At 39.2% G+C, this 27,666-nt stretch overlaps 2 protein-coding genes and 1 long non-coding RNA gene across 5 annotated transcripts in view; 2 read left to right on the forward strand and 1 right to left on the reverse strand.

Annotated features, from left to right (window-relative positions):
* LOC112573864 overlaps positions 1 to 15,956 on the forward strand; it is a 32,891-nt gene extending 16,935 nt beyond the window's left edge. Inside the window, exons 1-10 of one of the 3 annotated variants that reach the window (XM_025254517.1) lie at positions 2,460 to 2,825; positions 8,901 to 9,134; positions 9,760 to 9,974; positions 10,315 to 10,421; positions 12,539 to 12,610; positions 14,105 to 14,242; positions 14,469 to 14,630; positions 14,941 to 14,979; positions 15,283 to 15,430; positions 15,823 to 15,956. In XM_025254517.1, the coding sequence (XP_025110302.1) occupies positions 9,763 to 9,974; positions 10,315 to 10,421; positions 12,539 to 12,610; positions 14,105 to 14,242; positions 14,469 to 14,630; positions 14,941 to 14,979; positions 15,283 to 15,377 (825 nt within the window). In that variant the 5' untranslated portion in view covers positions 2,460 to 2,825; positions 8,901 to 9,134; positions 9,760 to 9,762 and the 3' untranslated portion in view covers positions 15,378 to 15,430; positions 15,823 to 15,956. Of the gene's footprint in view, positions 1 to 2,459; positions 2,826 to 8,900; positions 9,135 to 9,759; positions 9,975 to 10,314; positions 10,422 to 12,538; positions 12,611 to 14,104; positions 14,243 to 14,468; positions 14,631 to 14,940; positions 14,980 to 15,282; positions 15,431 to 15,822 lie in introns of those variants that run through there. The other 2 variants (XM_025254516.1, XM_025254518.1) reach the window with 2 other exon arrangements.
* On the reverse strand, positions 7,341 to 8,482 carry LOC112573866. The gene is made up of 2 exons (XR_003101293.1): positions 8,167 to 8,482; positions 7,341 to 7,845 (listed from the first exon to the last, which is right to left on the reverse strand). It is a non-coding gene; the product is annotated as an uncharacterized LOC112573866 (long non-coding RNA).
* LOC112573624 (adhesion G protein-coupled receptor L3-like) lies at positions 15,813 to 27,149 on the forward strand. Its single transcript, XM_025254159.1, has 19 exons — positions 15,813 to 15,990; positions 16,506 to 16,559; positions 17,379 to 17,477; positions 18,270 to 18,346; positions 18,572 to 18,841; positions 19,217 to 19,343; positions 19,760 to 19,891; positions 20,218 to 20,414; positions 20,727 to 20,776; positions 21,102 to 21,219; positions 21,828 to 21,931; positions 22,180 to 22,282; positions 22,641 to 22,794; positions 23,082 to 23,148; positions 23,809 to 23,875; positions 24,082 to 24,179; positions 25,085 to 25,150; positions 25,715 to 25,885; positions 26,930 to 27,149. Exons 1-19 carry the CDS (start codon positions 15,813 to 15,815, stop codon positions 27,132 to 27,134), a joined length of 2,337 nt encoding a protein of 778 aa, XP_025109944.1. The 3' UTR covers positions 27,135 to 27,149.
* The last annotated feature ends 517 nt before the right edge of the window (positions 27,150 to 27,666 follow it).

Genomic DNA, 27,666 nt, shown 5'->3' on the forward strand with positions numbered 1-27,666 from the left:
ACACTCACCCTCGCCTTTGTGTGGATGAAGTGTGACCAGTGTCTGTCAGTGGCATCATTAGGCCGCCGTACTCTCAGCCCCTACTCCGTAGCCTCCTCGCCGCACGGAATGATGAGCTCTCAATACTCCAATTAGGGCGGCAGGCTGGCGTGCTGGTAGCTTGAGGATGCCTTGTCTCTTGTCTCCCCTGCAGCTGTACAGAAACCCATTTCCGGTGGCGAGTAAAAAAGGTCGCGGCTGCTCAGATGCGCCTGACAGTCCTGTCACCAACCGCCACGTTGGCCCTGCTTCTCGCCGCATAGTGTCGCTTCGGTCTGCTGTTGCTGCTGCTGCTGCCTGGCCTGTCGCACATCTTGTCCTCGCGCCCGTGTGGATGATAACGGCTTTCTTTTGACCGCTGCCGGCGGTCGCGGAAGATGCCAGTTGCATCGCTGAATAGCAATGTAAGAAACCGACTCGATCCGGAAATGAACCGCCTCAGGCCGCTGGGACTTGGCTGCCTGGCTTTAGCTCGTGTCACGTGGGACAGGGAGGGAGGAGCAAGGAAAGGGGGCGATATCTTCCTCTCTTTACAGACACGTACGCTCCATTTCTCCCCTCCCACACACTCCTTTCTATTTATCCCATGATAAGGTTCTTTGAAATATTGATTTTTGTCTCGCAAGCAATTTGCTCTGTCTTACTAAATACATAAGCTTGAGAATATGTATCAGCCTTGCTCATGTTACCCTATATTTATCAGCTTTCATGTCAGAGCAAGAACGCTTTCAGGAAAGGAGGAGGCGGTGTTTTTTGTAGTGGACACATCTTACTAGAGGGCTAAGCTCAGAATGTTTGCTGTCAGCATTAAGAATAAATTTACCATATAAGTATCATCTCTAGATGAAAGAAGTGTTCGAAGAAATCATTTATCAAGTTCTCGCTCTGAGCCCTGCCCGTTGAGCTGGCCATTCGTCTCCTCCCTCCACTTCGCCCCAACTGTCAATGCATCAGTAGATCGAAGGTTCTGGAACTTTTTTCTCTTCCTCCTTGCCCGCTTCAAGTCTTCTGGCTCTGAATGGAAGAATACTTGTTGTCGCCTGTCAATGTGCAGGGGAAGGTGTCACTAACCATCACCATCACCACCACCACCACTACTATCAGCAGCACCTTACTGTTGACAAGCCACCTTTGGCTGACGGTGGCGCTAAGCTTGTCCAGAATCGACTTCCAGAAGTTCTGGCGGCCCTGCATCCGTGACCATCAGCAGGGGAGGCGACAGTTTTTCAAGTAGTAGTCAGAGTAGGTTGTCGTTCTTTCACGGCCAGTACGTCAGGGACCGACTGGCTTGTCGTCTTCTTCCCCACCCCCTCCCCATTTCCCCAGAGAGGCTATCGACCATCCTCCCATTTTCTCCACCGCCCCCTTTAATCCCAAACGCGACTCCTCGTGGCATTTAGTTTGGTTGAGCGCCAGGCCGAGGTGAGTTGTTGATCGGATGGACCACTCAGCCAGCTCCAGACCCACACAAGGAAGATAGGTCTTCCTCCTCCTGTGAGGTGGTCACCGCAGGTTCAAGGGACTTTTCTTCTGGCTCTCTGCCCTTTTCAGCCCCGTGCCCACAATAAACTTGAAACAAACCACATCCTCTTTCCCTTCTGGCATGCAGACAAGTCGTGTCGAATTATCATAGATTTTCAGGTTCCAAGAACAGCTTCATCGCGAGATGCGTCAGTCGCGCAAATGTCACGAGTGCACAGTGCGTGACCTCAGTCTGTCATGCACGTTCAGCAACGGTGAGGATACAATAAATTATTTCTGTTTGTTATTTCTGTGCCTTTATTGGGGGAAAAACTGTTTTAGGGAAAATTGCATCAAGATTGTCTAAAATGATGCATTCATTTCGAAGACTGCATGAGGCGACCACAGAATTTCTTCCCCTTCTTTTAAAATTCTAAAAAAACCTTCTCTGGTCTCAAAGATTGTTTCGGAATGCAGCCGGATATTGGATGTCAAAAGGCATTTCGCAGCTTTAGTGGATCGTTAAAAGTCATGGCCGTTGAAGGCGGTAGTGGAACATCCTCAGAAGGGCGCCATTTTCCAAGTGCTGACTCCTCCTGGTGGGTCTTTGGGGAAGTTGAGTCGGGGAGAGAACCCAGTTAGCGCCTCCTGAATACGGTTAGCGACGGACCGCGGTCGTAGGGCCGGCGCACCGGTGCATGCACGGCCGGCGCACACACACGCGCACGCACATAGGCATGCAGACTTGAAAGCGACAGCGACAACTCTCCGTGCGCGCGCGGTCATGCAGTGAATCATCCTGGGGACCCGTAATTGAAGCACCGGCCACACCGTGTGGGCACATGGCCTATTGATTCCCCCCTCCCTTTACTGTCGCGCTGAAGGAAGCTAAGGGTGGGCCTGAGCGAGACGGGGGATGTGGTGCTGTGGGGGGACGGGAGGCTCAGTGGTGACACCTAGCCATTTGCCTCATTATTCCCGCGGCCCGGGCGGGAGATAAAACCAATCTTGCCCCAGACAGAGAAGGAATTATGACCCTATTTCGCTGGCTGCCAGAGTCTTCCATGTTTTCTTGACGGGGGCCAAACCTCTGGCCTTTTGTAGTGGTCGTGTCTGCAAAACTAGATTTCCTTTCTTCCCCAAGACGGATCGCGAAGAGGAATAATTTACTTACGACTTGTATCTGAGTGTGTTGGCCGTTTTGATGGAAAGGTTGGCCAGCGCCAAGCTCGTGTCTCAAGCAACACACCAGCAGAGGCAGCAGCAGCAGCGACAGATGGGAGCCCACGTGACCTGGGCCGCGTCTCAGGCGGGAGAGTGGAAAGGTGAGAAGGTCCTCTAGACGTGTATTCGTCCTCTTTTCTTGGCTTTCAAGTGGCGATCGAGTGCTTCTTTATCAAGATGTTTTCATGCTCTTCTGTTTCGAACTAACACACTGTGGCGCTTACACCCCGATAACTGTAGCTGCATGTCTCATTTTGTTTTAAAAGTAATCTTTCTTTGGCCGCTGGCAGGTGTTTCATGCTAAGTCACATAGACAAACCTCAGACCAAGGCCCATAAGGTATCTCACCGGTATGATAGTCGACTGGTGGACATTAGCCTGAACATTCCGACAGTTATGGTCTAAATGGATTTCTCTGGCAAGTGTTAGCGCACCGTGCAGACACGCCTCGGTTTGTAACCTGCGACCTCAGATTCCATGTGGGAGGTGGTTAGCCTGACCCCCAAGCGCCCCTCGCGCTCCTTATTTAGTTCATTTCCGAAGTGTAAAGAAGTGTAACCGACGGCAGAAGTTCACGCAGATGTTGCTTTGACAGTATGCACAGCTTGTAGGTACATACATAGGAAACAACCGCTGTTATTTATTAATGCATTAGTAGGTAAGCTGGTCGAGCTGGATCGAGGTCCGATTGATGGTGTTGGTGACAAGGCAAGATATAGGCTAGTCAGCATTGTTGTTGTTATTGTTGCTGATGATGTGTGCTGTGGTGGAATGTGGTCTCTCTCTCCCTCTCTCTCACACACACACAGGCAAAAGGGATTCAGATTGGTTTTCTTGTCAAAAAGGGTGGGTAAACATTTTCTTTATTTTATTGAGGATTTCTTGGTGCTTTTATTGTGCCGAGGTTGCACATAATGCAGCACATCAACAATATTGAGATATGTTTACAGTATACTTATAGTGTCAGCGATAAATATATCGCATGTTGAATTCTGAGTCACTGTTGTGCAAATATTAGCTGCTTTTCTGGTTTAAGCTCCAGTGTGATCAAAACCAGATACAACCCTTGACAGTCAAGCGACTTAAGTTGGTCACGTGACCAGCAGGACACTTAGTCGAAGACTGTTCCTTCAAGGTACCCTGGAGGGCGGTCTACCCCGCGATAGCGAGAGAAAGAACTGACTGGGGAGGACTGGTCATCCTGTGCAGGACCTGCTGACCGTCGCCCAAGACAGTGCATGAGTGGCGGGCCCTGTCAGCTGCCGAGTCTACCATTGTGCTCCTCCTGACCCTTTCAAGGGACGAAGGAATGAACAAACATCCTTAGATGTTTTTTTTAATTAAATATCCTTTCTGCCTGCTCTCAGATGTCCTTTCTACTTTCCGTCAGATTTCCGTTCCAACGTGATGTCGAACGCAAAATTTAAAAATTAAGCCTTTGCATTTTAAAGAATAATCCCTGTTCAAAGTTCCGAGGCTCTTTTATTATTTTCCGCAAGAGGAAACCACGTCCTTTTATTTTTATAATAACTTTTAACTACCTTCTAAGAAGGTCGGCGGGTATTTTACCTTTAAGGACTGATATTTTACAAACAAAAAGAAAAAAAAAAAACTTTTCAGGTGATGCGCTCAACCCTCCTCTGTGTTCCCTGCACGTCTGCTCACAGCCTCCAGGCCGTAGAAAAACTGGGAAACGCCTCTTTGCAATGTTGAAATAATGGCCTTCCAGTTTGGAGTGAAGAAAAATCAATACTTTTTATAAAGGCAGGCTTTGGGAAAAAAGTCTTCCTCATTCTTTGAAAGAAGGAGATTAAGGGAAAATCTGAACGCTAGAGCGGGCTACATTTTCTGTAAATTAAGGCCTTACGGGGATGTTGGCAGCGGGTTCCTTGATGAAAGTAGCCGACAAAGGCGTTCCACAGGCTTTAAGTGTTAAGAGCCAAAATGTTATTCTGAGGATTACCAACTTCCAACTGACGCGCGCGCGCACACACACACACGCACGTGTGCACATATGTACGAGCAAAGAGTACAGACTGGACTGCCTATGTATCTATGCATGCAAACAATTTTGTACATCAGTCTGTATGGGATTTTTTCCATACCTTTGCATTCTTTTCGAGCGTCTGCAGGGCGCGTGCATGCATGGGAAGTTGGAGGGTGTCGGAATCCTAACAGTGATCTCTGTGAAGGAACATAAAGCATGTTGTTGACCCATTGTAGGGATGTTTACTCCACAGTTTGATTGTGAATGTACGAGTTCATCCATAGTATACCTCTGCGACAATAACCAATGATGAAGATACAATAGATATTAATTAACATTTTGACACCAGAGAAACTTTTAAAACACGTGACTGATGTTAAGGCATTACTGGGATGTAGATACGGTTGGTTCATTGTTTGTTTGTTTTTCTTTTTCTGAAGGTCTTCATGAACATCGGGGAAAATTCGCAGAAAGATGTAAAGTGGAGTGTGAAAGTGAAAACTGGTGAGTTACCCTTCAGGAGCTGTAGGAGAAAATACAAATATTAGTGGTAACACTAAAGACAAGAGCACGGTTCATCTCCTTTCTGTTTAGCCAAGCATCATCGTAAAAGCCTAATATTAAGAAAAACCATTTTGAAGATTGTGGCTAAGGTCCATAAGAAATGAGCTGTGTTGTAAATGGATATCCATTGTTCCCCTTCTATCTCTCCAAGACCTTAGTTTGATTACCATCTGCGAGGCGCTGAACTCTTGATTAAAAGAAAGTTTATGAGGCCCGTGAGGTGTGACAAGCATAGCGGAGCGGAAGTCTCAGGCGCAATATCAAGATTGGCAACAGGAAGTGCGTGCTGGGCACAAAAAAGCGCCCCCTGGCAGTAAATCCAAGATTGCGGCTGGAAAATGGCTGCGGTCCTAGCCTTACTCTAAGTTTTGATTTAAAGGGCAATCTCTTTGGCGGTAATGGGATCATGAAAAAAGGAGGAAAAAAGAATAAAAAGTCACAGTTTTTAAGGAGACAGCGAGGAAGGTGAAATGTACGGTGTAAATTATAGTGGTCTCTTAAGCTGCCGCAAGGCGCAGCGCCTTCCACGATCCTCCATAATTGCTGAAGAGATTTAAGCAGCTGATAGCTGTAGCTTCTTGTTATTTCAAAGATATTTCTCACCCTCCTGTCTTTTAGGAGATTTTTCCTCCCGCATTCCTCTTCGTGTTTTGTCATTGACTGACCATCTTATCAATACTTGTGAATACAAAGTCTGTTGGCTGGGAAGTCGTCGTCGTCATCGTCGTCGTCGTAAAGAAATAGTTTTTTGCTTCATTGTCAGATTTGTGGCATTGCCATTTTTTGGTGGTGATGGTGGGTTGTGGCTTTTTTCTGTTTCCTTCTGTGAGCTGTAATTTCCTACAAATAGCATAGCGAAGATGATTAGAACAAGAAGTGACATATCTGGGCTTTACAATAGAAAGAGTGTGAGAGGGCGAAAACTCTCGGAGTTGGGTTGAGAGAGTTAGACGAGGGCCAGAAGGTGGGGCGGGGGACGACTTAGGCACAATGTGGCGAACAGCTCTGTTCAGCCGCGTGATATGCGCGAGACAAACAAACAGTAAAAAGAAAGTAATTGTTATATGACACGACCATGTTTTTATAGTCTCGTGTATTCTCGCAGTAGAGTAAAAGACACATGTTGGGTACTGGCATCTAATTTAAACCACATCCAGACGCACAGCAGCTGCTAGGTGTTATACAGTCCGCTGGATCCATCACGACTCTACACTTGTACTTCCGTCTTCACAACACCTGCGCACTGGGACTTGGAAGGATACTTAGGACGGTGTATTATTTTACCTGGAGCAAGTATATGTTCAGGCGTTATGTTTAAGGTAATAACGATTCAAAAACTACCAATTGGAAACATGTGAGAAGAATGAAGAGAGGGGTTTATATGTTCTTATGCTTTGGATTTTAGTTCGACACTTCATTGTATATCGGGATCAGTGTTGGTCACCACCTTCCCACGTCCGGTGTTTGTCTTTCATCGGTTGAAGGACTTCGCACTTTTACGCCGGTTGAAACTGGCAGGTCAGTTCAAGTTTGTTGCAGTTTCTGTTTCGACCTATATTTGTATGCTTTTTCTACTTAATCATAAGACAGGCAAGTGAAACTGAGGCACTTCCGAGGGCCACATGGGTCACATTTGTGTTGTCACAAGGGCCGCACACGACAACTAATTTAGAAAAAAATAATTGCAGAACATTTTTATTAATTAAACTTAGAAATATGCAATGCGGATACAAGTGATTTACGGCTAGCCACATTCACGAATGCAAAGTAATGGAGTAGCAAAGAAAAAAAAATTAAGCGGTCACATATAGACTTGTATGCAGCGGCAACAAATACATTGTACAAAAATTACCACATTGCAAAATAAACACTTTTACGACTGTTTATAGTGTTTTGTCCTGAGGCTTGACACCTTAAATTGTTTGATGACAATTTTGTGAAATGTGAAATATCTGCAGTTCCGATTTTCATCAGAGATGAGAGGTGTTGATCAGTCAGTCTTGTTGCCTGCGTTTGTTGATTTCATATGGAGCATTTTCTACCAATCACCCTGTATTTTTTTTTTTACGGTCTAGCGCACATAGATAAATCTCTACACTTCACCGTGGACAGTACATAAGTAACCCTGCAGCGCTGTGCTTGAGACGAGTTGCGCCCTTTTCTGCGCGTTTGACCCATGGGACGCGAGGCCACCCGTTTACTGTTTGGACATCGCTGACCCTTGTCCTCGCCCTTTGACCCCTTTCTGTAGATGAACGACGCCAGGGCGCAGAAGGCGGCGTTAATGGCTGCTAGTTTGTTGCTTTGATGAAGCGCAGTGACAGATCGCGGCCAGCCTGCCGTGGTGTCGATATTTTGTCAGCTGAAAGGGATTTGACTGATGTTGACACAGGAACCTAACCTAAGCCATTGCTGCTTAGGGCTTTGTGCAAGACCATGCTGCCTTTTTTCAGTTTCATTTTATGAAAGAACCTGCTCCTAGTAGCTCTTTCAACCGGAAAATTAAAAAAAAATTGGCCTTCAATATTGATGTGAACTTTTGCATTTCATCAGGGAGGCTTGCTTAAACCCTAAAAGAACAGATTTTAATGATACTCTGTAATAATAAACCCAAAACTGTCATATTGTAAAATTTTTAACCAGCAAGAGCATCAAAAGATCTGTTGGGAAATTGGGTGTAATGTCTTGCTCTAATACCATGAAATAGGATAATTTTAGTCATAATTCAAAAGGTTTTATGTACATGCAAATGAGTATTACAAATCAAACGTTCTTATCCAAGTTCTTGAATGGAAACATTTCCTTTGACTGCTTAGTTTGGAAATCAAATTGGTAAAAAGACTTTCCATTATCTAAAACCTGCACATGGCTGCTTCATTTGTTCATCCTACCTTTATGCTGCCCACCTTGGACTGATTGCAAACAGAAACAGATGGCCATGTTTGCTTCCTGAGCACAGGGTGTGAGCAGAGGAGGCTTAGTTCTTAACCAAGTGTTCAGACAGCAACATGGCAGCTCAGGCCTGGGAACTAGAAACATCAGTCAAGTTGCCACTAATGTCCACACAAGCTGTTGTACACCTCTGCAAACAGTATTGTCTGCTTGCACAATGATGCATTGTTTGTGCTCACACACAAAAGATGACTGTATTACCAGAGTAAACAGGTGTGAAATTAGTTTTAGACATATAGCAATCTAAACAGATTGCCCAAGTCAATTTGTTTTGCTGTTGTGGCGATTGCCCATTAATCACCAAGAAAGCCTGTCTATAACAGGTTGCTTTGAGATGAAGATGTCAGCATGGGGTTTGTAAAGGGAGGTAAAAGAGGTAAAAGCCATGAAGGAAGTGATGTAAGCAGTGCAGTTTGATCTACAACAGATGTTGGTTACTTTTTATGTGCCTAACAGAGAGCTCTTTAGCCTGCTGCAGTACTGATTAGGCTGTTAACTGTGAACTTAAATGAGTATTTAGAGTTTATTGCGGAGAATGAATCTCAGACTGTGTTGCTCCTAGAGATCAGTATCATATAAATATGTTAAAGTTAAATTATTGGATTCTTATATCTGTAATAAAGTGAGGTACTTTTGTAAGCACTGAAGTGGTATTGCCTTTCATCTTTTACAGGTTAAAATTTCCCCTTGGGTATCTCACATACTAAGGATGTGACACAGAATGCTACACAGCCACAACTGTTGGCTGTCAGGGAGAGAGACCACATCAAAGTTTGAGATATAAAGAAGTATTATCGTGATCAAAAGCTCCCCATGCAGTTCAGAATGTTTTCTCCCTGGAGGACCCTGCAAGGCAGTTGTGTCTTGCTCCTGGTGGCATTCACATCTTTGTGTTTATCACAGTCAGGTGAGCAAAGGATTAAAATGAGTTGTACATTGCTGTAAATAGTCAAAGATGGGCTTGGCTAGTCCTCAGCAAAGCATCTGTGCCAAGGAGACAAATGTGAAGCAAAGCAACCCTTATTTAGTGTAACCTCACAAATCAAAAGCTGGCATGTATTCTCACTTTCACCAGTGGGTAGCTAAACTGATAGTTTTTCCTTCAAGAACACATGGTTGTAAGGATGTTGTTTGTCCTGTCTTCATCAAGTGCTCTTCATTTGAAATGATTTCATGTGCAGATTTTGAGGTGTTGCCTTAGAAATTTGCATTCATAAAATAAATGCATATACATATTTATGTACATATGATTGCACTTTCATATAGCTAAATATATAAAATAATGTTAGATATGAATGTTTGATATACATGTTGACTGAATCCCATATTTTTAATGTCATTTTTACAGGATAGGGGATGCTTCAAAAAGTGAAGCATTATTTAATGGTTGATAAAATTTGACTGTTTATAAATATCTGCATGTGCAAGGCAAAGGAGTGCACACACATGGATGTACATATGCATGCACAAAGATAATGTCAGAATTAGCTTCATTTTTTTCCCCTTTTCACTTGAGCACTTGATCTTTGTAGGTGATGGAGATGATGAAGATGGCTATAATGAGAGGACAGCCTATGCTTGTGAATATGGGATGCTCACGTCTAGAATGCCCTGCAGGATCTGTCATCCGAATAAACCGAGCAAACTATGGTCGATTCTCCCTGAAATTGTGCAATCCGCAAGGCCGCACCGAAAACATGGATGTTACATGCCAGAACGTCAAAACCACAGACATTGTGTCCTCAGAGTGAGTTCACTGAGTGCACAGCAGTTAACAACCAACTGTAAAATTGTAATCTTTTTATACATTTTGTGTTTACAGCTGCTATTTGTAGCTAGGGAATTAAAGTCTCTGTAAGACTGAAGAACAGGAGAGGCACGGGAAACATGGGTTTATGTTTGGAAATTGCTTAGAGGTTAGTAATTATTACAGATTCAAACACTGGGCCCAGTGCAGCTATAATTACTTTGGTCCCCTTAAAGTCAACACAGTATTGATAGGAATTACATAGTAAATTGCCAGCATCCAGCAAGTTAAAGGTATTTTCAAGTGTAACCTTTTCTTGTTTACTATTTTTAATTTGCAGGTGTGATGGTCATCAGCGATGCGAATTTCTAGTAAACAATGACATATTTGAGGACCCTTGTCCTGGTACAAGCAAATACATTGAAGTGCGCCATCACTGCAGTCCAGGTAGTATTTTAAATCCTCCTTAAGTCTTGCATCTGTCCTTCGCATTAGGCCATATTTTGTTATTGCTTTTTTTACTTTGCTGGAAACCTTAATGTTTTTCTATTTGTTTTGCCATACACTCTAGGAGTGGATGGGTTTTAATTGTTGTCTTTATTATTTAGACAGACGTGGGAATGGAGGATGGTATACAATTTTTTGTTAGTACAGAGATGAATTATTTTATTGTTATACTGAAAGATGGAGGTCAGCATTCCCATAAGTATATGTATTTCGATGGTTTAATATGTAACTTTGAGAAACACTAAATAAATTATCATAAGTCACATTTTAAGACTTTTGAAAGTCACATGAACACTAATGTTTCTTGAAAATGTGAGTGCTCATTTTATTCAAAATATTTGCCAAATGTAAGTTATCACTTTAGTAACATACATCCCTGTTATAATGTTCATAAGACAGCTAAGCAAATGCAGTAAACATGTTGCTTCCATTTTTATGAAATCATGGTGTGTTAACTGTTATTTACCAGCACATTTGAGTGTATGCTGTACAACTTTACCGGGTTACCAGAGTGCATGTTTTTCAGCATGACTGGGCTGAGCTCAGTTCAAAATACTTTTTTTTAAAAATCTGAGTACAATTCCTTTGATTCTGGCGAGGAAGCCTTTGAAGAACACTATGCAGAATACGAGGTCAAAACAGTTCTGTCACAATATCTGTGGATGTGCCTGACTAATAGATGGTCCACTCCCAACTCTCTTATTTGATGCACCCTTAAAAACATGAAATTTTGTGATTCAAAGTTTTGACCTTTGTCGGATTATGTGCTCTTATTACGGGAAATAGTATCTTTTATTGAGCTTAGCCTGGTCATTTAAAAAAGAATGCACTCTGGTAGACCTTACACTGTATTTTAGTTTCTGAAAGCATTTTACATGTGTGTGACCTTATTCTTTCAATATATTCTTTCTGTCTAGCATGAGTCACAGCATGTTTTTGTTAAAGTGATAACAAGAAAGACATTTTAACAAGTTGAATAATTTTCACCCACTTTGGATTTGCATTTAAAAGTCTGTTTCTGTTTCCATGTCAAGTCTATAAAATATTTACCATTTATCATGATGTCAGAACCTCATGCAGATGATAAGCTGCAAAGATGAGCAATACAACAATTCAGTAAATGTGGTGTGAAACCTCAGGCTTTAACCCTTGATATGATGGCTAGTATTTTATTTTTACCTGTATGTGCTCATGCTTTTTATAGTGTTGCAACACACTTGCTTGGATAAATAACTTTCAGTATGCTGTGACTCCAGCTCAGATGTTTCTCTCTTAATTCTCTTTTGATCCGTTAATCTACTTTGATGGTGTACACCCCATCGCTATAGGTATGGTTGACCATATTTGAAGCAAACTTGAAGATGTTAGCTGTAGATATCTTTCACACTCATTTTAATGACATTGTGGTCAAAACTATTTAAAAAAAAAGTTGTAATTGTTTTAAATGATTGACCAAAAGATTTGATGAAGTACAGATCCTAGATGTATAAACAAAAAGAAGGGTAACTGTCCACACTCCCCATTCCCTGAAAAGGTCCAAAGTAGGGTCACTGCTTGATGAGCAGTTCAAGGCCTGTGCATTTGTGGTGTGTGCTAAAATTGTTCAACATGAGACAAGATATCATAGCACATTCAGATAAAAGCATATGTGCCTTATGACACCATTGAACAGTAGTGCCGAACCGTTTCTCTCCTGAGGGCCTCATCTGACTTTACATAAAATCTTGTGGGCCAGAACATGGTGGTTTTGCCAGAATCATGATGTTAAAAATTGAAATTGCGCTGTGTCAGGTTAAAATGAGTGGGCCGGATGAGGCTCCTTCGTGGGCCGGATGTGGCCTGCAGGCCGTAGGTTGGCACCCCTGTCATTGATGTTCAATGTTAGATTATGGACCAAAGTCAATATAGTCACATTCAAAAGTTGGTACATGACCAAGATAGGCTAGTTCTGTGCATTTCATATATGGTCAACCACAAAATGTTCACTGAACTTTGCACAAACTGCTTTTGTTTGCATGTTGTATTGTTAGCTGCATGGCACTTGTGTTTATTTTCAGTTCAGAATGTTAATCACGGCTCATCAAGCAGGCCTTCTCTTATACAGATAGACGGCAAACCTCCCTGGTCGGGTGAGTACTGGTTGCACCATGATGCAGGCCAGTTTCAGGGAAGTGGTCTGTTACATGTTAGCAGTCTTAACATCCCTTTCAACCACCCCTCTCCCATCAGATCAGCTTTGTATGACAAGTTTCTTGATGATGTAAAATTGATTAGGTAACAGAAGATTACATATATGGTGGTTGAGAGACCTTGCTCACTAGTCTAGAATCTGACATACTCTCGCTGGATGTGATGCCTGACTACAGAGTTTACCGTCAGGGGTTTTCTTTGCCTTGTGTGTATGTGTGCATGTTCTGTTTGTTTTTGTTGTTGGCTTGAGTGTTCATGAAACTTCAAGATCTAGAGATAGATTAACCAGTAGACAAAAGATAGCCAAGCTCTACAAGTATTTCATCAAACGAAATGATGCAAAAGTGTTAAACGTATGTAGCATACTATATTGCCCATGGAATTTTGCTTTGCATTGTGTGTTTTGAAAGTATTCCAGCTGAGTACAGTTTTTCTGCCTGGCTGTTGTGTTTCTGGTTTCAACATGAAAGTGTTGCATCTTTTGATTTTATATATCCTTTATATCTGTTATTTCTGAGTGTCAATGTGTAGAGCTTTGTTTTCTTGATACAGTCTTGAGAGGAATACTTTCACTTTATCATTTCCTGAACATAGCAAAGTGTAGATTGACTCTTCCTGCATGATTAAGTTTATATGAAACAATTTTCATTTGTTTTTGTGTTAAAGTCTGTATCAGAAAATGAGAGAGCATGCTTCAGGAAGACATAAACGCTGAATTATATGTATTATGAAAAAGATTAAATAGCAAAGCAATGTTGGCTTTTTTTAGTCCAGTACTATTATCTGCAAAAACATTTGCAAAAAAGCACTGCTTAAATTGAAATTGTAGTTTTTGTTACTTAAGTGTTTTATTATATCATCATCATCCCCGTAACTGATACCAGCTGATCCCCAAGAAAGCTAGCTTGCCCATGGGGTTGGCCCACTGGAATCTGTGATCGGGAGAATCAAATTAGTTGCAGCCATGGGCATGGCAGACCATCTGGTCCAGTACTTGGTCAGCAAGTGAGCAGTTTTTGTATAGAGCAGGTGGTCCATTCTTTCACGTTTGCCATCCAGTTCTTTTGCTATCTTACCTTGGTGGTGCCTACCCTCTGGATCGTTTTCAAGAGGTTCTTGCACCAAGCAACATGACTTAGCCAGACCAACTTGCACAGTTTGACTGGCGAGTATGGTCTCCTGGAGTCCCACAAGGGTGGTAGCCGCCTTTTGTTTGAAATCATTGAATTTGCACTTTGTCTGTCATTGCTTCTTAATAAGTAAGGTCCACATTTCACAACTGTACACAGTGATGGGGACTGTGAAGCACCTCTGTACAGCCTGGGTGGTAAAGCTTTACTTTTCCTGTCCCATATTCTGTAGGATTTTAATACACTACAAAAATCGTCATTATTCTTTTTTCTTGGATCTTAATTTTTTTGGTCATTTCGCAGTTTCATCAGTGCCAGTCCCAGAAAATGTCCGTGTATGCCAAAGGCTATATGAAACTGGTTTCATATCTTGGAGTATGCCTCGTGATGGTGCCAGCACAGTGTACAATAAGTTCAAGCTCAAACTCAGGAAAGTAAATGGTGAGTTCTTACTGAGTCAAAAAACCAAACCAAAACAAACCAGAAAGAAATCTTAGAGTTACTTCTTACATTATGTTCATATAGAATAGGCAGATGTCAGTTTTGAAGAAAGAATGAATGCCATTGTAATATTTGTAGATGTTGAAGGCATTATTATTAGAAAATCAAAACACTTAAAAAAAATTTTTGCCTTACATTGTCAATAAATATTTTAAAATGTCTCCAGAAACAGTAACAGAAGAGAGAGAAATCAATCTTGGAAACCCAGAAAATGGTCGATACATCTATGAACTTGGCTCTGATGTATTAAGCACAGAATTTGCCTTGAAAGCTGCAACTGCTGATGGAGGCTGGGGGGATTACAGCCCTTTTGTCCGGCCAGAAACTTGTAAGCTGTGGTTTTCTTTGCACTGCACCATCTGTGAACTAGTTATTAATGTTTCTGATTTAGCCATTATGTTTTTAGATTTATGATATCATACTAGCGCTCTGTCCCTTGTTATGACTATGTAGTTCTCTTATCTTTGTGTTGTTTGTTTGCGATTGATGTTACACATAACTCCAGCTATTGAAACTTTTTTTAAGCATTGTCATTACAATCTAATGTTCACTTTTTTTTGGTAAGTTTATTTATGTTTATTAAAGAAAGGCACACACACATACATGTTTTTATATTAATGCAGTTTTATAAATTGCAGGTCCCATCCCTCCAGAGATTGCGCCTAAGACATCTTCAAGTGAGTAGTAATTAGTTTTATTTCCTATTCTACATCTTGATATTACTATTTTTCCTTTACTCCTTCATGCAACAGGCTTACATGAGTTTGTGCAAATACAGCCTGCCCACCCCCACCTGACCACCCATCCCTACACCCATGCACCTTCACACACACAAACTACAAAAAAGGCCCAGTTGACCTGTTCTTGTTAAAAAATATGTTATTTCTCATTTGCATTTCTTATTACCTACCCTGTTTTTTCAGTGTTATAATTTTAGCAGACCCTATTTGTATGTTTGTTTTTTTTGGTGATTATTTAAGGGTCCTATGTGCCAGTGCCAAGAAACACTCATGTGTGCCAGCATCACCTATCCTCCAATTCTGTTAGTGGACATTTTTTGGGACATGCCTTATGACAGTGCCAATACCATCAGTTACGAGTTTATGCTCAAGTACAGGAGAGTGAATGGCAAGTTTTCACCATTTCACCTTTTCCTTTTAAGCAGCTGTAGCCCACTTTTACAATGGTTCTAAGCAGATGTTCTTTATACTACTGCTGTTAAGCAGATTAAAGAGACTATTTTGTCATTTGTAACCAAGTGAATAACTACATTTTCTCAGTCATTTATGTATAGTGTAGAGCTGCGAGAGCTTGCTAGAGGCTTGAAAAAGCTTGTTTGGAGATAATTAAAAGCATTCTACTGCATTATTTTTATGCTAATTTGGTTAAAATTGGTCATAATTGTCTGCATAGAAATCTCTATGTTAAACATGATTTTTTTTTAATGTATTTTCAGTTCTATTTCCTAATTCACTAGCATTAACATTGAACCTTTTGCTATATTCATCTTATGGTTACAGCTGCAGAAGTAGAAGAGGAAAATATTAGTGCTGCCGATTTGGAGCATGGGGCGTATACTTACTCTCTAAGACCAAAAGAACCACATGCACAGTATGAATATGCATTAAAAGCCAGAACTGCCAATGGGGACTGGGGAGAGTACACCACCTATGTTTGGCCGGAATTTTGTGAGTCCATCAGATTATCTTGTTCTTAAATTGATGTAGAGTTCTTAGTCCCACTATGTTATTATAGTTTCTCATGGTGTTTTCCCTTTATTTTTAAGATAGTTGGATGTTTCCTATTCCTATTTCCTACTGCTGTAGGTTATAGACTGTCTACAGTTACATAACTGGAAAGAACAGGATACTGGTAATCTACTTAATTTATGTCAGTTGAAACCACTAATTTTCTAATTTCCGTGAAATTAAAGATAAAGAAACAGTAGAGTGTGGAGGGTTTACTAAAGACATCGTAAATATTCAGTGACGCATCTTACAGAGAGAGAAACAGAGGATATGTAACCAATATTATTTAACTTTTAGAATTTTTCTTGATTCTTGGTAATACATAAGTCTAGCACAATACCTGATTGTCACCAAATAAAATTAAAGATAATCTAGTTGTCATGTATGCAGTGAACTAATTTGGCTGAAACCGTTGTATGTGATAGGGACATTTGATTCAGCCTGCTTATTTTCAGGTTCTGGCCCCCAACCATCACCGATCTTGACTACTACAACTAGAAATTTTGCAAGTAAGTAGGACAGAGATCTGCCTTGATGTTTAAAATCAGATTTATCAAATTAAGTAAATATGTGGGGTTTTGCTTGTCCAGGAGTGGGCAAAGTGCAGCCTGCAGGTGTCTTTGAAACAGTCCATCTGCCAAAATGTGAAGTGTACTTGTTTTCATAATTTTCTTATTTAACCTAGGTTAATTTGAAATTCAATTTATCAGATATAATTTACTGTCAGAAATCGGCAGTCCATAACAAAAATAATAAATAACAGGGCTGACATGTCTGATGCAGTCAGGAGACAGCATCGGAAGCGGCTGATGGTAATGACTTGCAGCATGGCTGGTTTTATTGTTTCAACGCTGTCTGACCACCATTTAATGGTGGTGTGATAGCACAGGGACACGAGTATGTTATCAGTAGAGATTGGATGCATTATCCCTGCAAACATGCAAGATTTGTCCAGGCGTAGGCAAAGCTTGGGGATACCTGTTAAGCGACCCCCAAGCAGCCCCAAGCAAAAACCAGCACACCTTATGCGTGCACATGCCATTTGTCCAAGGCTGCTGAGAGCCTGCATTGATATCATTTCAGATTGAAATTTTCTTTTTACTTAAAAGCATAGAAGTTTAGGAAGAAATTGTGGAGCTAAAGTTGGTTAAAATGTTAAGACCGGTTTAATGGACAGACTAGTTGCAGACATCAGTGTAATTTTATGTAACTACATGAAGTCTGCCAATTTTGCTGATTTAATATTATTCTCTTTATGGTAAATGCAATGAATATCAACGTTTCGTGTTCTGTGAGCTTACCATCTTTTTTTGATGTAAAATTTACAGGCAAGAAGTGTCCAAAGGTGTATCGTGAAAAAATCATGTGGCCGGAGGCAAATCCTCAAGATGTGATCACTGCTGATTGTCCTGATGGCATGAGATCAGGTAACTCCCTTTTGTAATAATGTTGACTTTGATTGCTTATGATTATAAACATTTCATGGATCGAATGTTTTTAAAGTTACGGTGATTTGGAGGAAGTGTTACATTTATCTATTTAGATCTGTAGTTGCAGTAGGCAAGCCATGTCATGCTGTGAATGAAACTTCACTGTAAAGTGATGACATGATGCAGAAGGTAGGTAAAGTGAAATGGCCTCTAGGGTCATAAATTATTATTGTGGGAATGTCATCTTGGTGAATAAAGGTGAAAGGGAGAATTACATTCAAGATTGTTCCACATTAATGTGTTGAGCTTTGGTTGTGTAGCTTGTTGGCATGGACAATTATAAGCATTACTGGGTCAAAAGATGAATGATTAGGATAGGGAGTATCTTGATTCACCAGTTCTTTGAGAGATGTAGTTAGGTAAGTTGTGACTTCCTAAGGAAGCTCCACCATTTAGAGAATGATTTTTTGGTGTATGTGGATAGTAGCGAGGTCCATGATGCTAAAGTGATTAACCATGAACCGTTGATATACTGTCTGCTGATTGGGTAGAAGGTGAGGTCGAGGCACCAACCAACTTGAATAGACGCAGCAGGAGAGGTGTGTTCAAGATCATATTTCTAGTCACTCAAATTTTTATCTTCAAGAATTTATGTTCAAGTCATTTAAGCATTCAGGTGAACCATTTATATAACAGTTCCCTCCCCTATCCCAAAAAGGTAGATTTTTGTATGATTCCAGGTTTTATTTCTCTTTGAAGCAAAATTTTAATTCTTAAGTTTTGTTGCAGGCTATATACACTTTAAATGTCTTCTTGGTGGCATTTGGGATCCAAATGGGCCAGAAATGGATAACTGTAATAGTCATGTAAGTTTATGACAAAAATCAGTTGTGACTATCTTTTGATGAATGTATCTTTTACACTATGTGTCTTGCATTTTGATTTAAATGTGTAGTTTTTCATGAAATACAATATAAATTTTCCTTTATGATTGTAAATTGCCACAAAAAAAAATAATTGAAAAACATTAATCATAGGAAAAACTTATAAGGGTAGTTATATTTAAAATTGTTTTTTGGCTGTCATTAAAGTACTTGGAGACAACACCAAAATGGAAGATTGAAGAAAGTACAACTACTGCTTTCACAACCAGTTCTACCATACCTGTCAGCTCCCTTGATAAAGCAGGTACGCTTCTTCAGCAGCTTACTGTTCCTCGTAGCCCAGATGCATCTACTGAGGGAGACAGAATGTTCAACACTGTCACATCCTTGCCTGCTCTTTCCCAAAATATGAGCAATGAACTCATGAAGATTACAGACCCCAGGAAGAGAAAGGAAAGAGCTGACCACTTTAAAGAGGTAATGATAAGAATTGTTCTTACATTTATGAGACTAGTGATGGTCAATTTTTTTAATATTAGCTTCATCAGGATGTGAAATGCCAAAGTTAGCATTACAACAACTACACCTCTTTTATTTTCTGTTTCAAAATTGACATCATTTTCATTGTCATTTAATTTCTAGCTGTATAATAATAATGTTTATATTTAGTTTTTACCCCACTATCAAAGGTGGGTCATTTGATTTAACTCATTTTGTTGACATGTATTAAATCAGCTGTCTTGTTGGCACAACACATTTCATCAACACAAGGTCTAAATGCATTTCATTTTTATGTGTAGTCCATTGTTAAGCATTGGGAGTGAAGTTCTGAACGACAAAACTCGCTGGCAGTCACTTGATACAGCAAAACGCAAATCTGCAGCATCAGCACTCCTCTCTAGTGTGGAGACCACAGGGCTATTAGCAGCTTCAACTATAGATGTTGGCATGATGAATGTAACTCGCAAACCTAACATTTGTAAGTTATTGAATTGAACTTAATAAGTTCTTGCACTGATTTTGTTGTTGAAGCATCAAAAACATGAAAATGGAGTATATATATTGGTGTTCCATGTGAAGAAATAGTAGGAATTTACTTTGATAAGATTTTGTGTATTTAAATCTTATAACAAACCCTGTGTGCATGAATTATTTAAAGTTTAAGACAGTAATGTATCAATAATTTTGTTTACCTTCAGATTATACCAACTTTGCAAAATAGTATTATCTTTCTCTTAGCATTAGTTTGCAAAAGAAATTCTGCATTATAATTCATTTTAACTTACAGAGTGAGTAGAATTTTGTATATTTCTAGCAGTTGTATTTTGTTGTCTGTGTTCAAGACATTCAGACTAGTTGCTACCAACTGCATGCTGACATTCTTTTATTTTCCAGTGATGAAGCTGATGAATGTGGACCTTGCAGGAGAACAAGGAGCCACCCTCAGAGGAGTCCCAGTAGATAATGTTGGGTCAAAGTTCAATGAAATTACCATTCCTATCCTTACACTGAAGCAGATTGGAAGACGTAAAAATAAAAGTATGGATGATGTGCTCAATTGCTATTGATTACACAGTTTCTAGTGTTCTTTCATGCCATAATGCTCAGTGTATGAGCGTATTCTAAGTGGCACTAAACTGCCTTATTTTACACTTCCTTCAGATATGAAAAGCATGTCATTGGATGCAGAAAAAAGTGAATGGGGTGCATTCATAAAAGGAAAAGTCCCTCAATAGATGGAATTCTTTTGCTTTATTGACTTTTTTCCTACAATTCAGTTGTATTTTGCAAAATTTAAACTTTAGAGATGAAGAATTCCCTCCCTTCATCCTCTGTTTGTTTTTCTTTGTTAGGATCATTGCCAGTGGTGCTTGTTATTCTCAGTAACATGAATGAGTGGCTGGCTCCCTCAGGAGTACCGACCAGTTTCAGCACCCACCTGGATGGCGACAGTGGCAGTTTTATTTATGCTGGTAACACTAACCCATCTGACATCCCACGAAGAAGAGTTAATTCTGAGATCATTTCAGCTTCTGTATCTGATCAACCTGTCAGAAACCTGGATCAGCCGATTGTGTTTTTAGTGAACATGTGCAGGTAACAGTTGATTAGGAGGAGTACGTTTTACATTTAAAAAAAAAATTATTTTACGATGGATTGTATTATATTGGGCTGCCTTAATTTAACCTCTTTAAGGGAAGAGTTTTTTGAAGAATCTAGTTTATCTCTTGTCAGTTTTAGTGAAAAGATGGGAAAGATAAGCACTATCAAACTGTGCCTAGATTTTCTAATAAGTGACATTTTAAGCACATTTTTTAAATGGCAAATTTTCTTAAAGTGTAAATTTCTTGCACATTTTCAGACAGAAGCAGTTGCTAACCCAAAGTGCAGTTTCTGGGATCCTAGAAACAGGTGAGGTTCATTTTATTGAGTTAGAACACCTGCCTTGACTATTTGATTTGACAGAGAATGTCTAAAGGCCAAACATACATTGGAACATCAGATGAGCTCCCATGACCTAACTGCAACAAGAAGACATAAGTTGAAAAATGATGATAACATTATTTGATATTGATTATGGGTTTTTCTGTCTAAATATGTGCAAAATTAAACATACCTTCTGATCTTGATGAAAGGAAGGAAAATAAATAGTGGGATCGATTTAAAGGGGGATGTATATCGCCATGGATTGTGGGGTTTTTGTGTGTACGTTATTAAATTTTGGGATGTTTTGCAGCACCTGGTCAGATGAAGGATGTAAAATTCGTTTTACCAACAAAACCCACACAGCCTGTGAATGTAATCATCTCACCAGTTTTGCTGTACTTATGGACATCACAGGGGCTAATGTCATGGTATGCTTTTTGCAGTTTGCTGTTGCATAAAATTATACCATATATAAAACTTGAGCAAAACCATTTTCTGTGGAAATATTCCTAATATCACTTTACTGCAGTGATCATTGAGTAAAATGCCTTTAAAAAAAATATAACAATCCTTTGACACTTTATCCCAGAAGAACTCATGATAATGACATCTTTAGAGGAAAAAAAATATGTAGTGTCAGTCTTCTCAATAAACTGAGCAAAAATTCAGTATTTTTTTTATTTAATCATGTGTTTTTCTCTTCCCTCCAACATTCAGCTCTGCATCTTACATCCATGGTTATCTTAAAAAGGGATGAAAGGTCGGGTAGAAATTGAAAGATAAATTTGCTAGTGTGAACAACAGTAGCTGAATTTGTGGGTTAGAAAACTCTTCACATATTTTGCAATCAACACCTATGCTCCTAACAAGGTGTGGTGACTGCTCAATTTAAATGCAAAGTTTATTTGTGTCTTTAATTGTCTACCAGACTTTATTTATTTGTTAATTTCTTTGTCAATCTTACCATGTACATTGTTACTGTGCAAACATCAACATCCTAAGATCGTTGATGTATAAAACTGTTGTATTTTTTCAGCTGTCTTCGAAAGCCCGGTTTTCCTTAGAAATCATCACCTATGTGGGATGCACCATCTCTGTCTTCTGCCTAGTTATCAGCTGGATTACTTTTGCTGTTTTTAAGTGAGTGATTCTCACTCTTGAAGTCAATGAGAATGTGTTTTTACTTTTGTGTGCACATATGTGTGTTTTTGTAATTTTTTATGTTTTCCAGAGTGCCGTGATTATGCCTGTGTGTATGTCTAATCAATTTCCCTATATGTTTGATTGTGTGTGTGGGTGTGCACATGTGCCAAAAAAAAAATTTTTAAAAAAAAAATCGATTGGGAAGGTCGCCAAATACTATTAACAGAAATGTCTAATTTATTCAGGAGCCTAGATTGTGACAGAAACACGATCCACAAGCACCTGGTATTTTGTCTGATGCTGGCCCAGATAGTGCTGATAACAGGCATTCAGCAAACAGAACCAAAGGTAAGACAGTCTTTCAGGAAAACCTTATGCAGAAGTGGAAAATCATCATTGTATGTATATGGGTAGGTGGTTGGGTTGATGGGCTTGGTGTGGTGTGCATACATTCACACATACCAGTGTGTGTTGTTGCATAGGAATTAATTGCATGTCTATTTCCATGAAGTCTTTGGATTCCACACACATGCATGCATGCTCTTTCTCTGTCTCTGTCATATAGAGTGTCTTTCTCTGTTTTCTATATTTAACATTCTCTCACTCACTCTATTTTTAATCATTTACCAAACTTAAAATCCATATTACTGAATATTTAAGGTGGTGTTTAAATGTTTCAAAGCATGCAATATTAATCTGTTTTCAGATCTTGTGCTCTATTATTGCTGGGCTCCTGCATTTCCTGTTCCTGGCATCATTTTCCTGGATGTGTCTGGAAGGTGTTCAGCTGTATGTCATGCTCATTGAGGTGTTTGAGTCGGAGCGTTCTCGTGTCATTTGGTACTATCTCTTTGGATATGGTAAGTGTCATTAGATGATGCAAGATGATACTTTTTAAATCATTTAGCAAAACTGTCCAAAACACTAACGTTAAATATTTCAAAATAAAATCTTTTAATGTGTGGTGGATTAGAGAATTTTTTTTTTAATACCTTTAGATTTTAAGGATGTAATACCTTCACGAATTTGATGCACAACACTCATCCACTAATGTCTGCAAGAGGAAGCCTATCAATATTTATTTCCTTTTGTTCCTTCTTTTTCAATTTCCAGTTCTTAAAAGCAAATTCTGATTTTTCTGTTACAGGCATTCCTACAATAATTGTGTCTGTTTCTGCGGGCATCTATCCCCAAGGTTATGGAACAGATGGACAGTATGTTAAGTTTCTGTTACTGTAGTTTGTAATTCAAGTGCACAACAGATCTTGCTGAGCACGACTACAATGACATATATCATGGACCCGATCCTGTTTAGTTACAGGAGGGTTGTGTATGATGAATCATCTTTATTGACATTTGAAGGATATTTGACCTTATTAAAGGCCTGTAACTATCATGCACAAGCAAGATATAATTTTAATACATGTACTAGCTCCTGTGCATGTATTTGTGTATCTTTTCAGAACATTTCCATTGATGGGCTAAAAATCTTTTAGTTAGCATATAGGCCAGCATATGGAACAAATCCATGTTTCATGCAAGTGTCAAGAAAAATTGTTAGAATGTAGAAAAGTATATTGCTAAGATGGCATTAAACTATTCCTAATATGCCTTACTCATAGCTTAGCATCAGCAGAACAATGTGTGAGAGTACGTTTGCTCCAAATAGATAAATGTTACCAAGTTTCACCACCCTAATCCCCTTCTCCATGACCATATCTGAGAAGGTAAGAATTATCCTGACCAACCCAGACAAAGCAGATCAGATACTGGAAAATGTAATTTATTGTTTTCATTTTCATGCTGTCTTAAGTAAGAATATAGTTGTCACATGATTCACTAAAGGGGAATTTTTGTTTTGCTGATTTTGACAGCTGCTGGTTAACAACAGAAAGAGGGTTTATCTGGTCCTTTGTTGGTCCAGCTCTTGGGGTCATGGTAGTAAGTATTAAGTTGATATTTGACTATTTCTTTTTCAAACAAACCCTCTGAAGTGTCTTTTAAAAGACTTATATCCTAAAAATCACTGCTTGTCATAAATTTTGAAAAACTTTCTGTTCCATAATAAGAATTATATATGCTATCACATTAAAAAATTTAATATAATGATTGGAAATTGAGTTTAATTAATGCAATGCTTATTGCAGGTAAACATAATTATGCTTAGCATTGCAATCTACATCATGGTGCGACATTCCTCAGTTTCTCACACAATGCGACACAAATCGGTGCCGCAAAAGATGAGGTAAGGCGCTGGCTTATCAAAAACTAGTTCTCTTTGTTATTCTTTTATTTCTGCATTTAATTTCCTTTATTATCAAGCAGGTTTTACAATTCAATCTGAATATTTGAATAGTTTTGAAATGAACACTAGGTTCAGCACTTAAGTGACGCAAGAAAGTGCATATACTTTTGTATGTGTTATGATGCTAATGCTAGTAGTAGTGATGAGCCATATAAGCTTTTGGAAGTCACTGTGTGTCTCTTTATGCTTGCATGTATAGCTTATTCATATTACTACCACTTATACAGAGTCTATGTTAACTTGTTCAGCCATACTGCAGTAGTTATGACAGACACAACAATGGGTTTCTTCCAACCCCTTGCCTTAAAAGGCTTTTTTCATGGCATTATGGTCCTGGCAATCTTGTATTTATGTAACACTTTTTATTTGAATTTATCAGTCATTATAAAAGCCTTATTGGTATTCAATTCAGAAAAAAATGTTCTGATTCAGGTCCATGCGATTGAAGTGCAATGCAGCTATTTTACTTACTAACTACATCTATATATTCCCTATGTACACGACTGTTTCTTAAAAAAATTGCATCTGTTGTGTACCATGAATGATTTGTCATAAATTATTAACATCTTCTTACTTGTAGATGACATCTTTGTAGATTATAATGTGAGAATACTAACAGAGGGACCAACCAACCAAAGGCTGTTCAGCTAGTTGGTCTATAAGATATTTTCTAGCTACTATCTCGAGCTTTACCACCACTTGAGCTGGTTACCTTCTAATAACACTCTCACAGATAAGCAGAAATAGATCACCTTAGTTTCAGTTGTTCATGCTAATATCATATAATTACTTAAATTCATTCTGGTTGTGTATGGATTGTGTGTCTGCTGTTCATGCTGCTATAGTGGTTCTGGAAGTTTCTACAGTATGGGTGAGCCAGAAATTAAAAGCCCCAGCCGTCCTGAACTTCCGTAAGCACTGCACAATGTTATGAAATTATGTTATGTGGAATTGTTTTGTTGATCTTTGTTCATTTTGGGTTCTCATTTTTTTGTGACCTTTCTTTTATTCTTTAATGAAAATTAAAGCTTTATAATATACTATAAACATTCTAAATCACTTTGTAATATATTCCTTTTGCTTGGAAAAAAAAATCTGTTACTTATGCTTTTTTGGGTAGTAGGTCCATTACTATATTCAGTTCATCAAAACATTGATGATAGCTAGCAGTAGAATATTGAAAATGAAGGGAAATTGGTTAAACTCCGGTACTTGATGGGTGAATGAGTAGTTTAAAAATAACATCCCGTCTGAAGAGACAGAATTCATATTCTCACACATTGCAGTAAGCAGTTCTTGCAATGTTTTAAAATATCATGCTACACTGTCACTGAGAGTTCCCCTTGATGTATGTTGCCTGCGGTGAGCTGTGATATGTGATGTATGTTTTTCTTGAGAAGAACTGGATACAGACGTGATCCCATCTTGTACTCACTCATGCATTTGTCTGTCTCGTATCACGCTTACTCCACAAGGAACCATCACAGTCTGGGTAGCTGCGCTTTGTATAGATGGAGTGGTTGTGATGGGATTGGTGGGGGTGTTGTTGGTCATGGTAGTCGTGGTGGTAGCACCCCCCACCTTTATTCCAGCATTGACCATCTCCATCTCTTGACTTCTGCTGGTACTTCAGTAGAGGAGAGAGTGTAAGCAGTTGTAGTCGCTTGTGCGTTGTTACTGTGCATTTCTTAGCAAACCAGATTACCAAAATTACACCATACTGCTTTCCTTGTTATTGACTAGTTTCTAATAATTTAATTATGTTGGAAAACTTATTCAAAAACCAGCTAACTTGGTTAAATTTAAGAATGGACAGAAAGACAGTTCTTCATTGTGCAAATGGTGAAAGAGACAAAAGACTGTTTAACTTTATTTTAAACATTTATTTCATTTCCTTTGAGCATTTGGTAGGTGCTTGTAGAGAATATTACACTTTTTGCACAGTAACACCTAGAGTGCATTTTGACATTTTAACAACTGACTGAATTGGCAGAGCTTATCATTTCCTGTGGATGTGCCCATCATGCATGCATGCTTGAGTTTGCCTATTGAATTCTACAATCATGTAGACACATTACTAATAATCACCTGCAGTTTGAGGCTTGAGGGAGGTGTGCAAAGGAAGCCTTGTGCATGTCAGGATGTTATTTTATTTTGTAATCAATAGATGTATGATCATTGTCTCTGTTGGATTTGCACTGATTTTCTTTTGTTTTTGCTGATGACTGCACATTTCTCTTTGTTTGAAGCTTTTAAAGTCCACATGAAATCTTAGACTTTAAGAAGGCCTTCTGAATCGAGTTCTATTTAAGAGTTTGAATTCGCTTTCAAAGACATCAGAACCAGGAATTAATATTTGTAGAAGAACATTCTTCCATTCAGAAATATTGATAAACCACTGTAGGTTGAAAATATCTGTAAATATATTGTGTGCAGTTTCTGACTTGTAGACCCTTTCCTTACAGTCACAGTAAACAAACTCTTTCATTACTTATCTATATTCTTTTATTATACCTGTCAGTGCATTCACCTAGAGATAAATTACTATTTTATGGAGTAACCTTTTTAAAAGATAAAATGAGTTTTGTCACTGTTATCCAAGTAACAGTCGTATCTGAGCTTGATGATAATAGGATGACACTCTCGTGTGGAAGAGTTTTGTGCTGATGGTAACTTATGTTTTTCTTCAGGACCTGGATAAAAGGGGCGGTGGTGCTTGTGGTGCTTCTGGGACTGACATGGGTATTTGGTGTCATGTACCTGGATCATAGTACTGTGGTGTTTGCCTACATCTTCACGATCTTGAAAAGTCTACAGGGCCTGTTCATCTTTATTTTCCATTGCCTCCTTAACGAAAAGGTGACTGATAACACTTTTCATGTGCTTAAGCTGTAATCTTTAACAGCAATAGTTCTAAAAGGTCTCAGAAATACATTGCTAACGATTTTACTTGCTTTTAAAAATTACGTGTAGAACTTGTCACACCTTAATAGTTTATTATTTGGAATTATGGTTATATGTTAAGCTCTTGTCCAAATCAACATTTAGTCAAAACATGAATAAACTTGTTGAACATGAATTCAGCATTTCCCTGTGAGATAAGGTTCACTTAATATTAAAAAATGGCTGGCATGAGGGGTTGGTTGGTATTAAAGCTTGATCAAAAGTGAAAATAAATGAACAAAGGAAACAAAAACATTCAAAGTTAATGCTTGAAAGTCAAGGAGGATCAGCGACTTGTTGAGGACACTCATCATATCCCAGCTGCTGACATCATTCCTATGGCAGCTTATCTCTTGGTTCAGTTTCTTCCAGGGAACCGATCCTCTGGAAAATGTCATGTACACTAGAACACAGATCATTTTCGTGTGCGAGTAAATGACAGCAGACTGTGTCTTGCTATTAGTTGAATTTGATTGAAATTTTA

The sequence above is a fragment of the Pomacea canaliculata genome, linkage group LG10 (assembly GCF_003073045.1).
Source record: "Pomacea canaliculata isolate SZHN2017 linkage group LG10, ASM307304v1, whole genome shotgun sequence".
In the NCBI taxonomy this organism is placed as follows: Eukaryota; Metazoa; Mollusca; class Gastropoda; order Architaenioglossa; family Ampullariidae; genus Pomacea; species Pomacea canaliculata.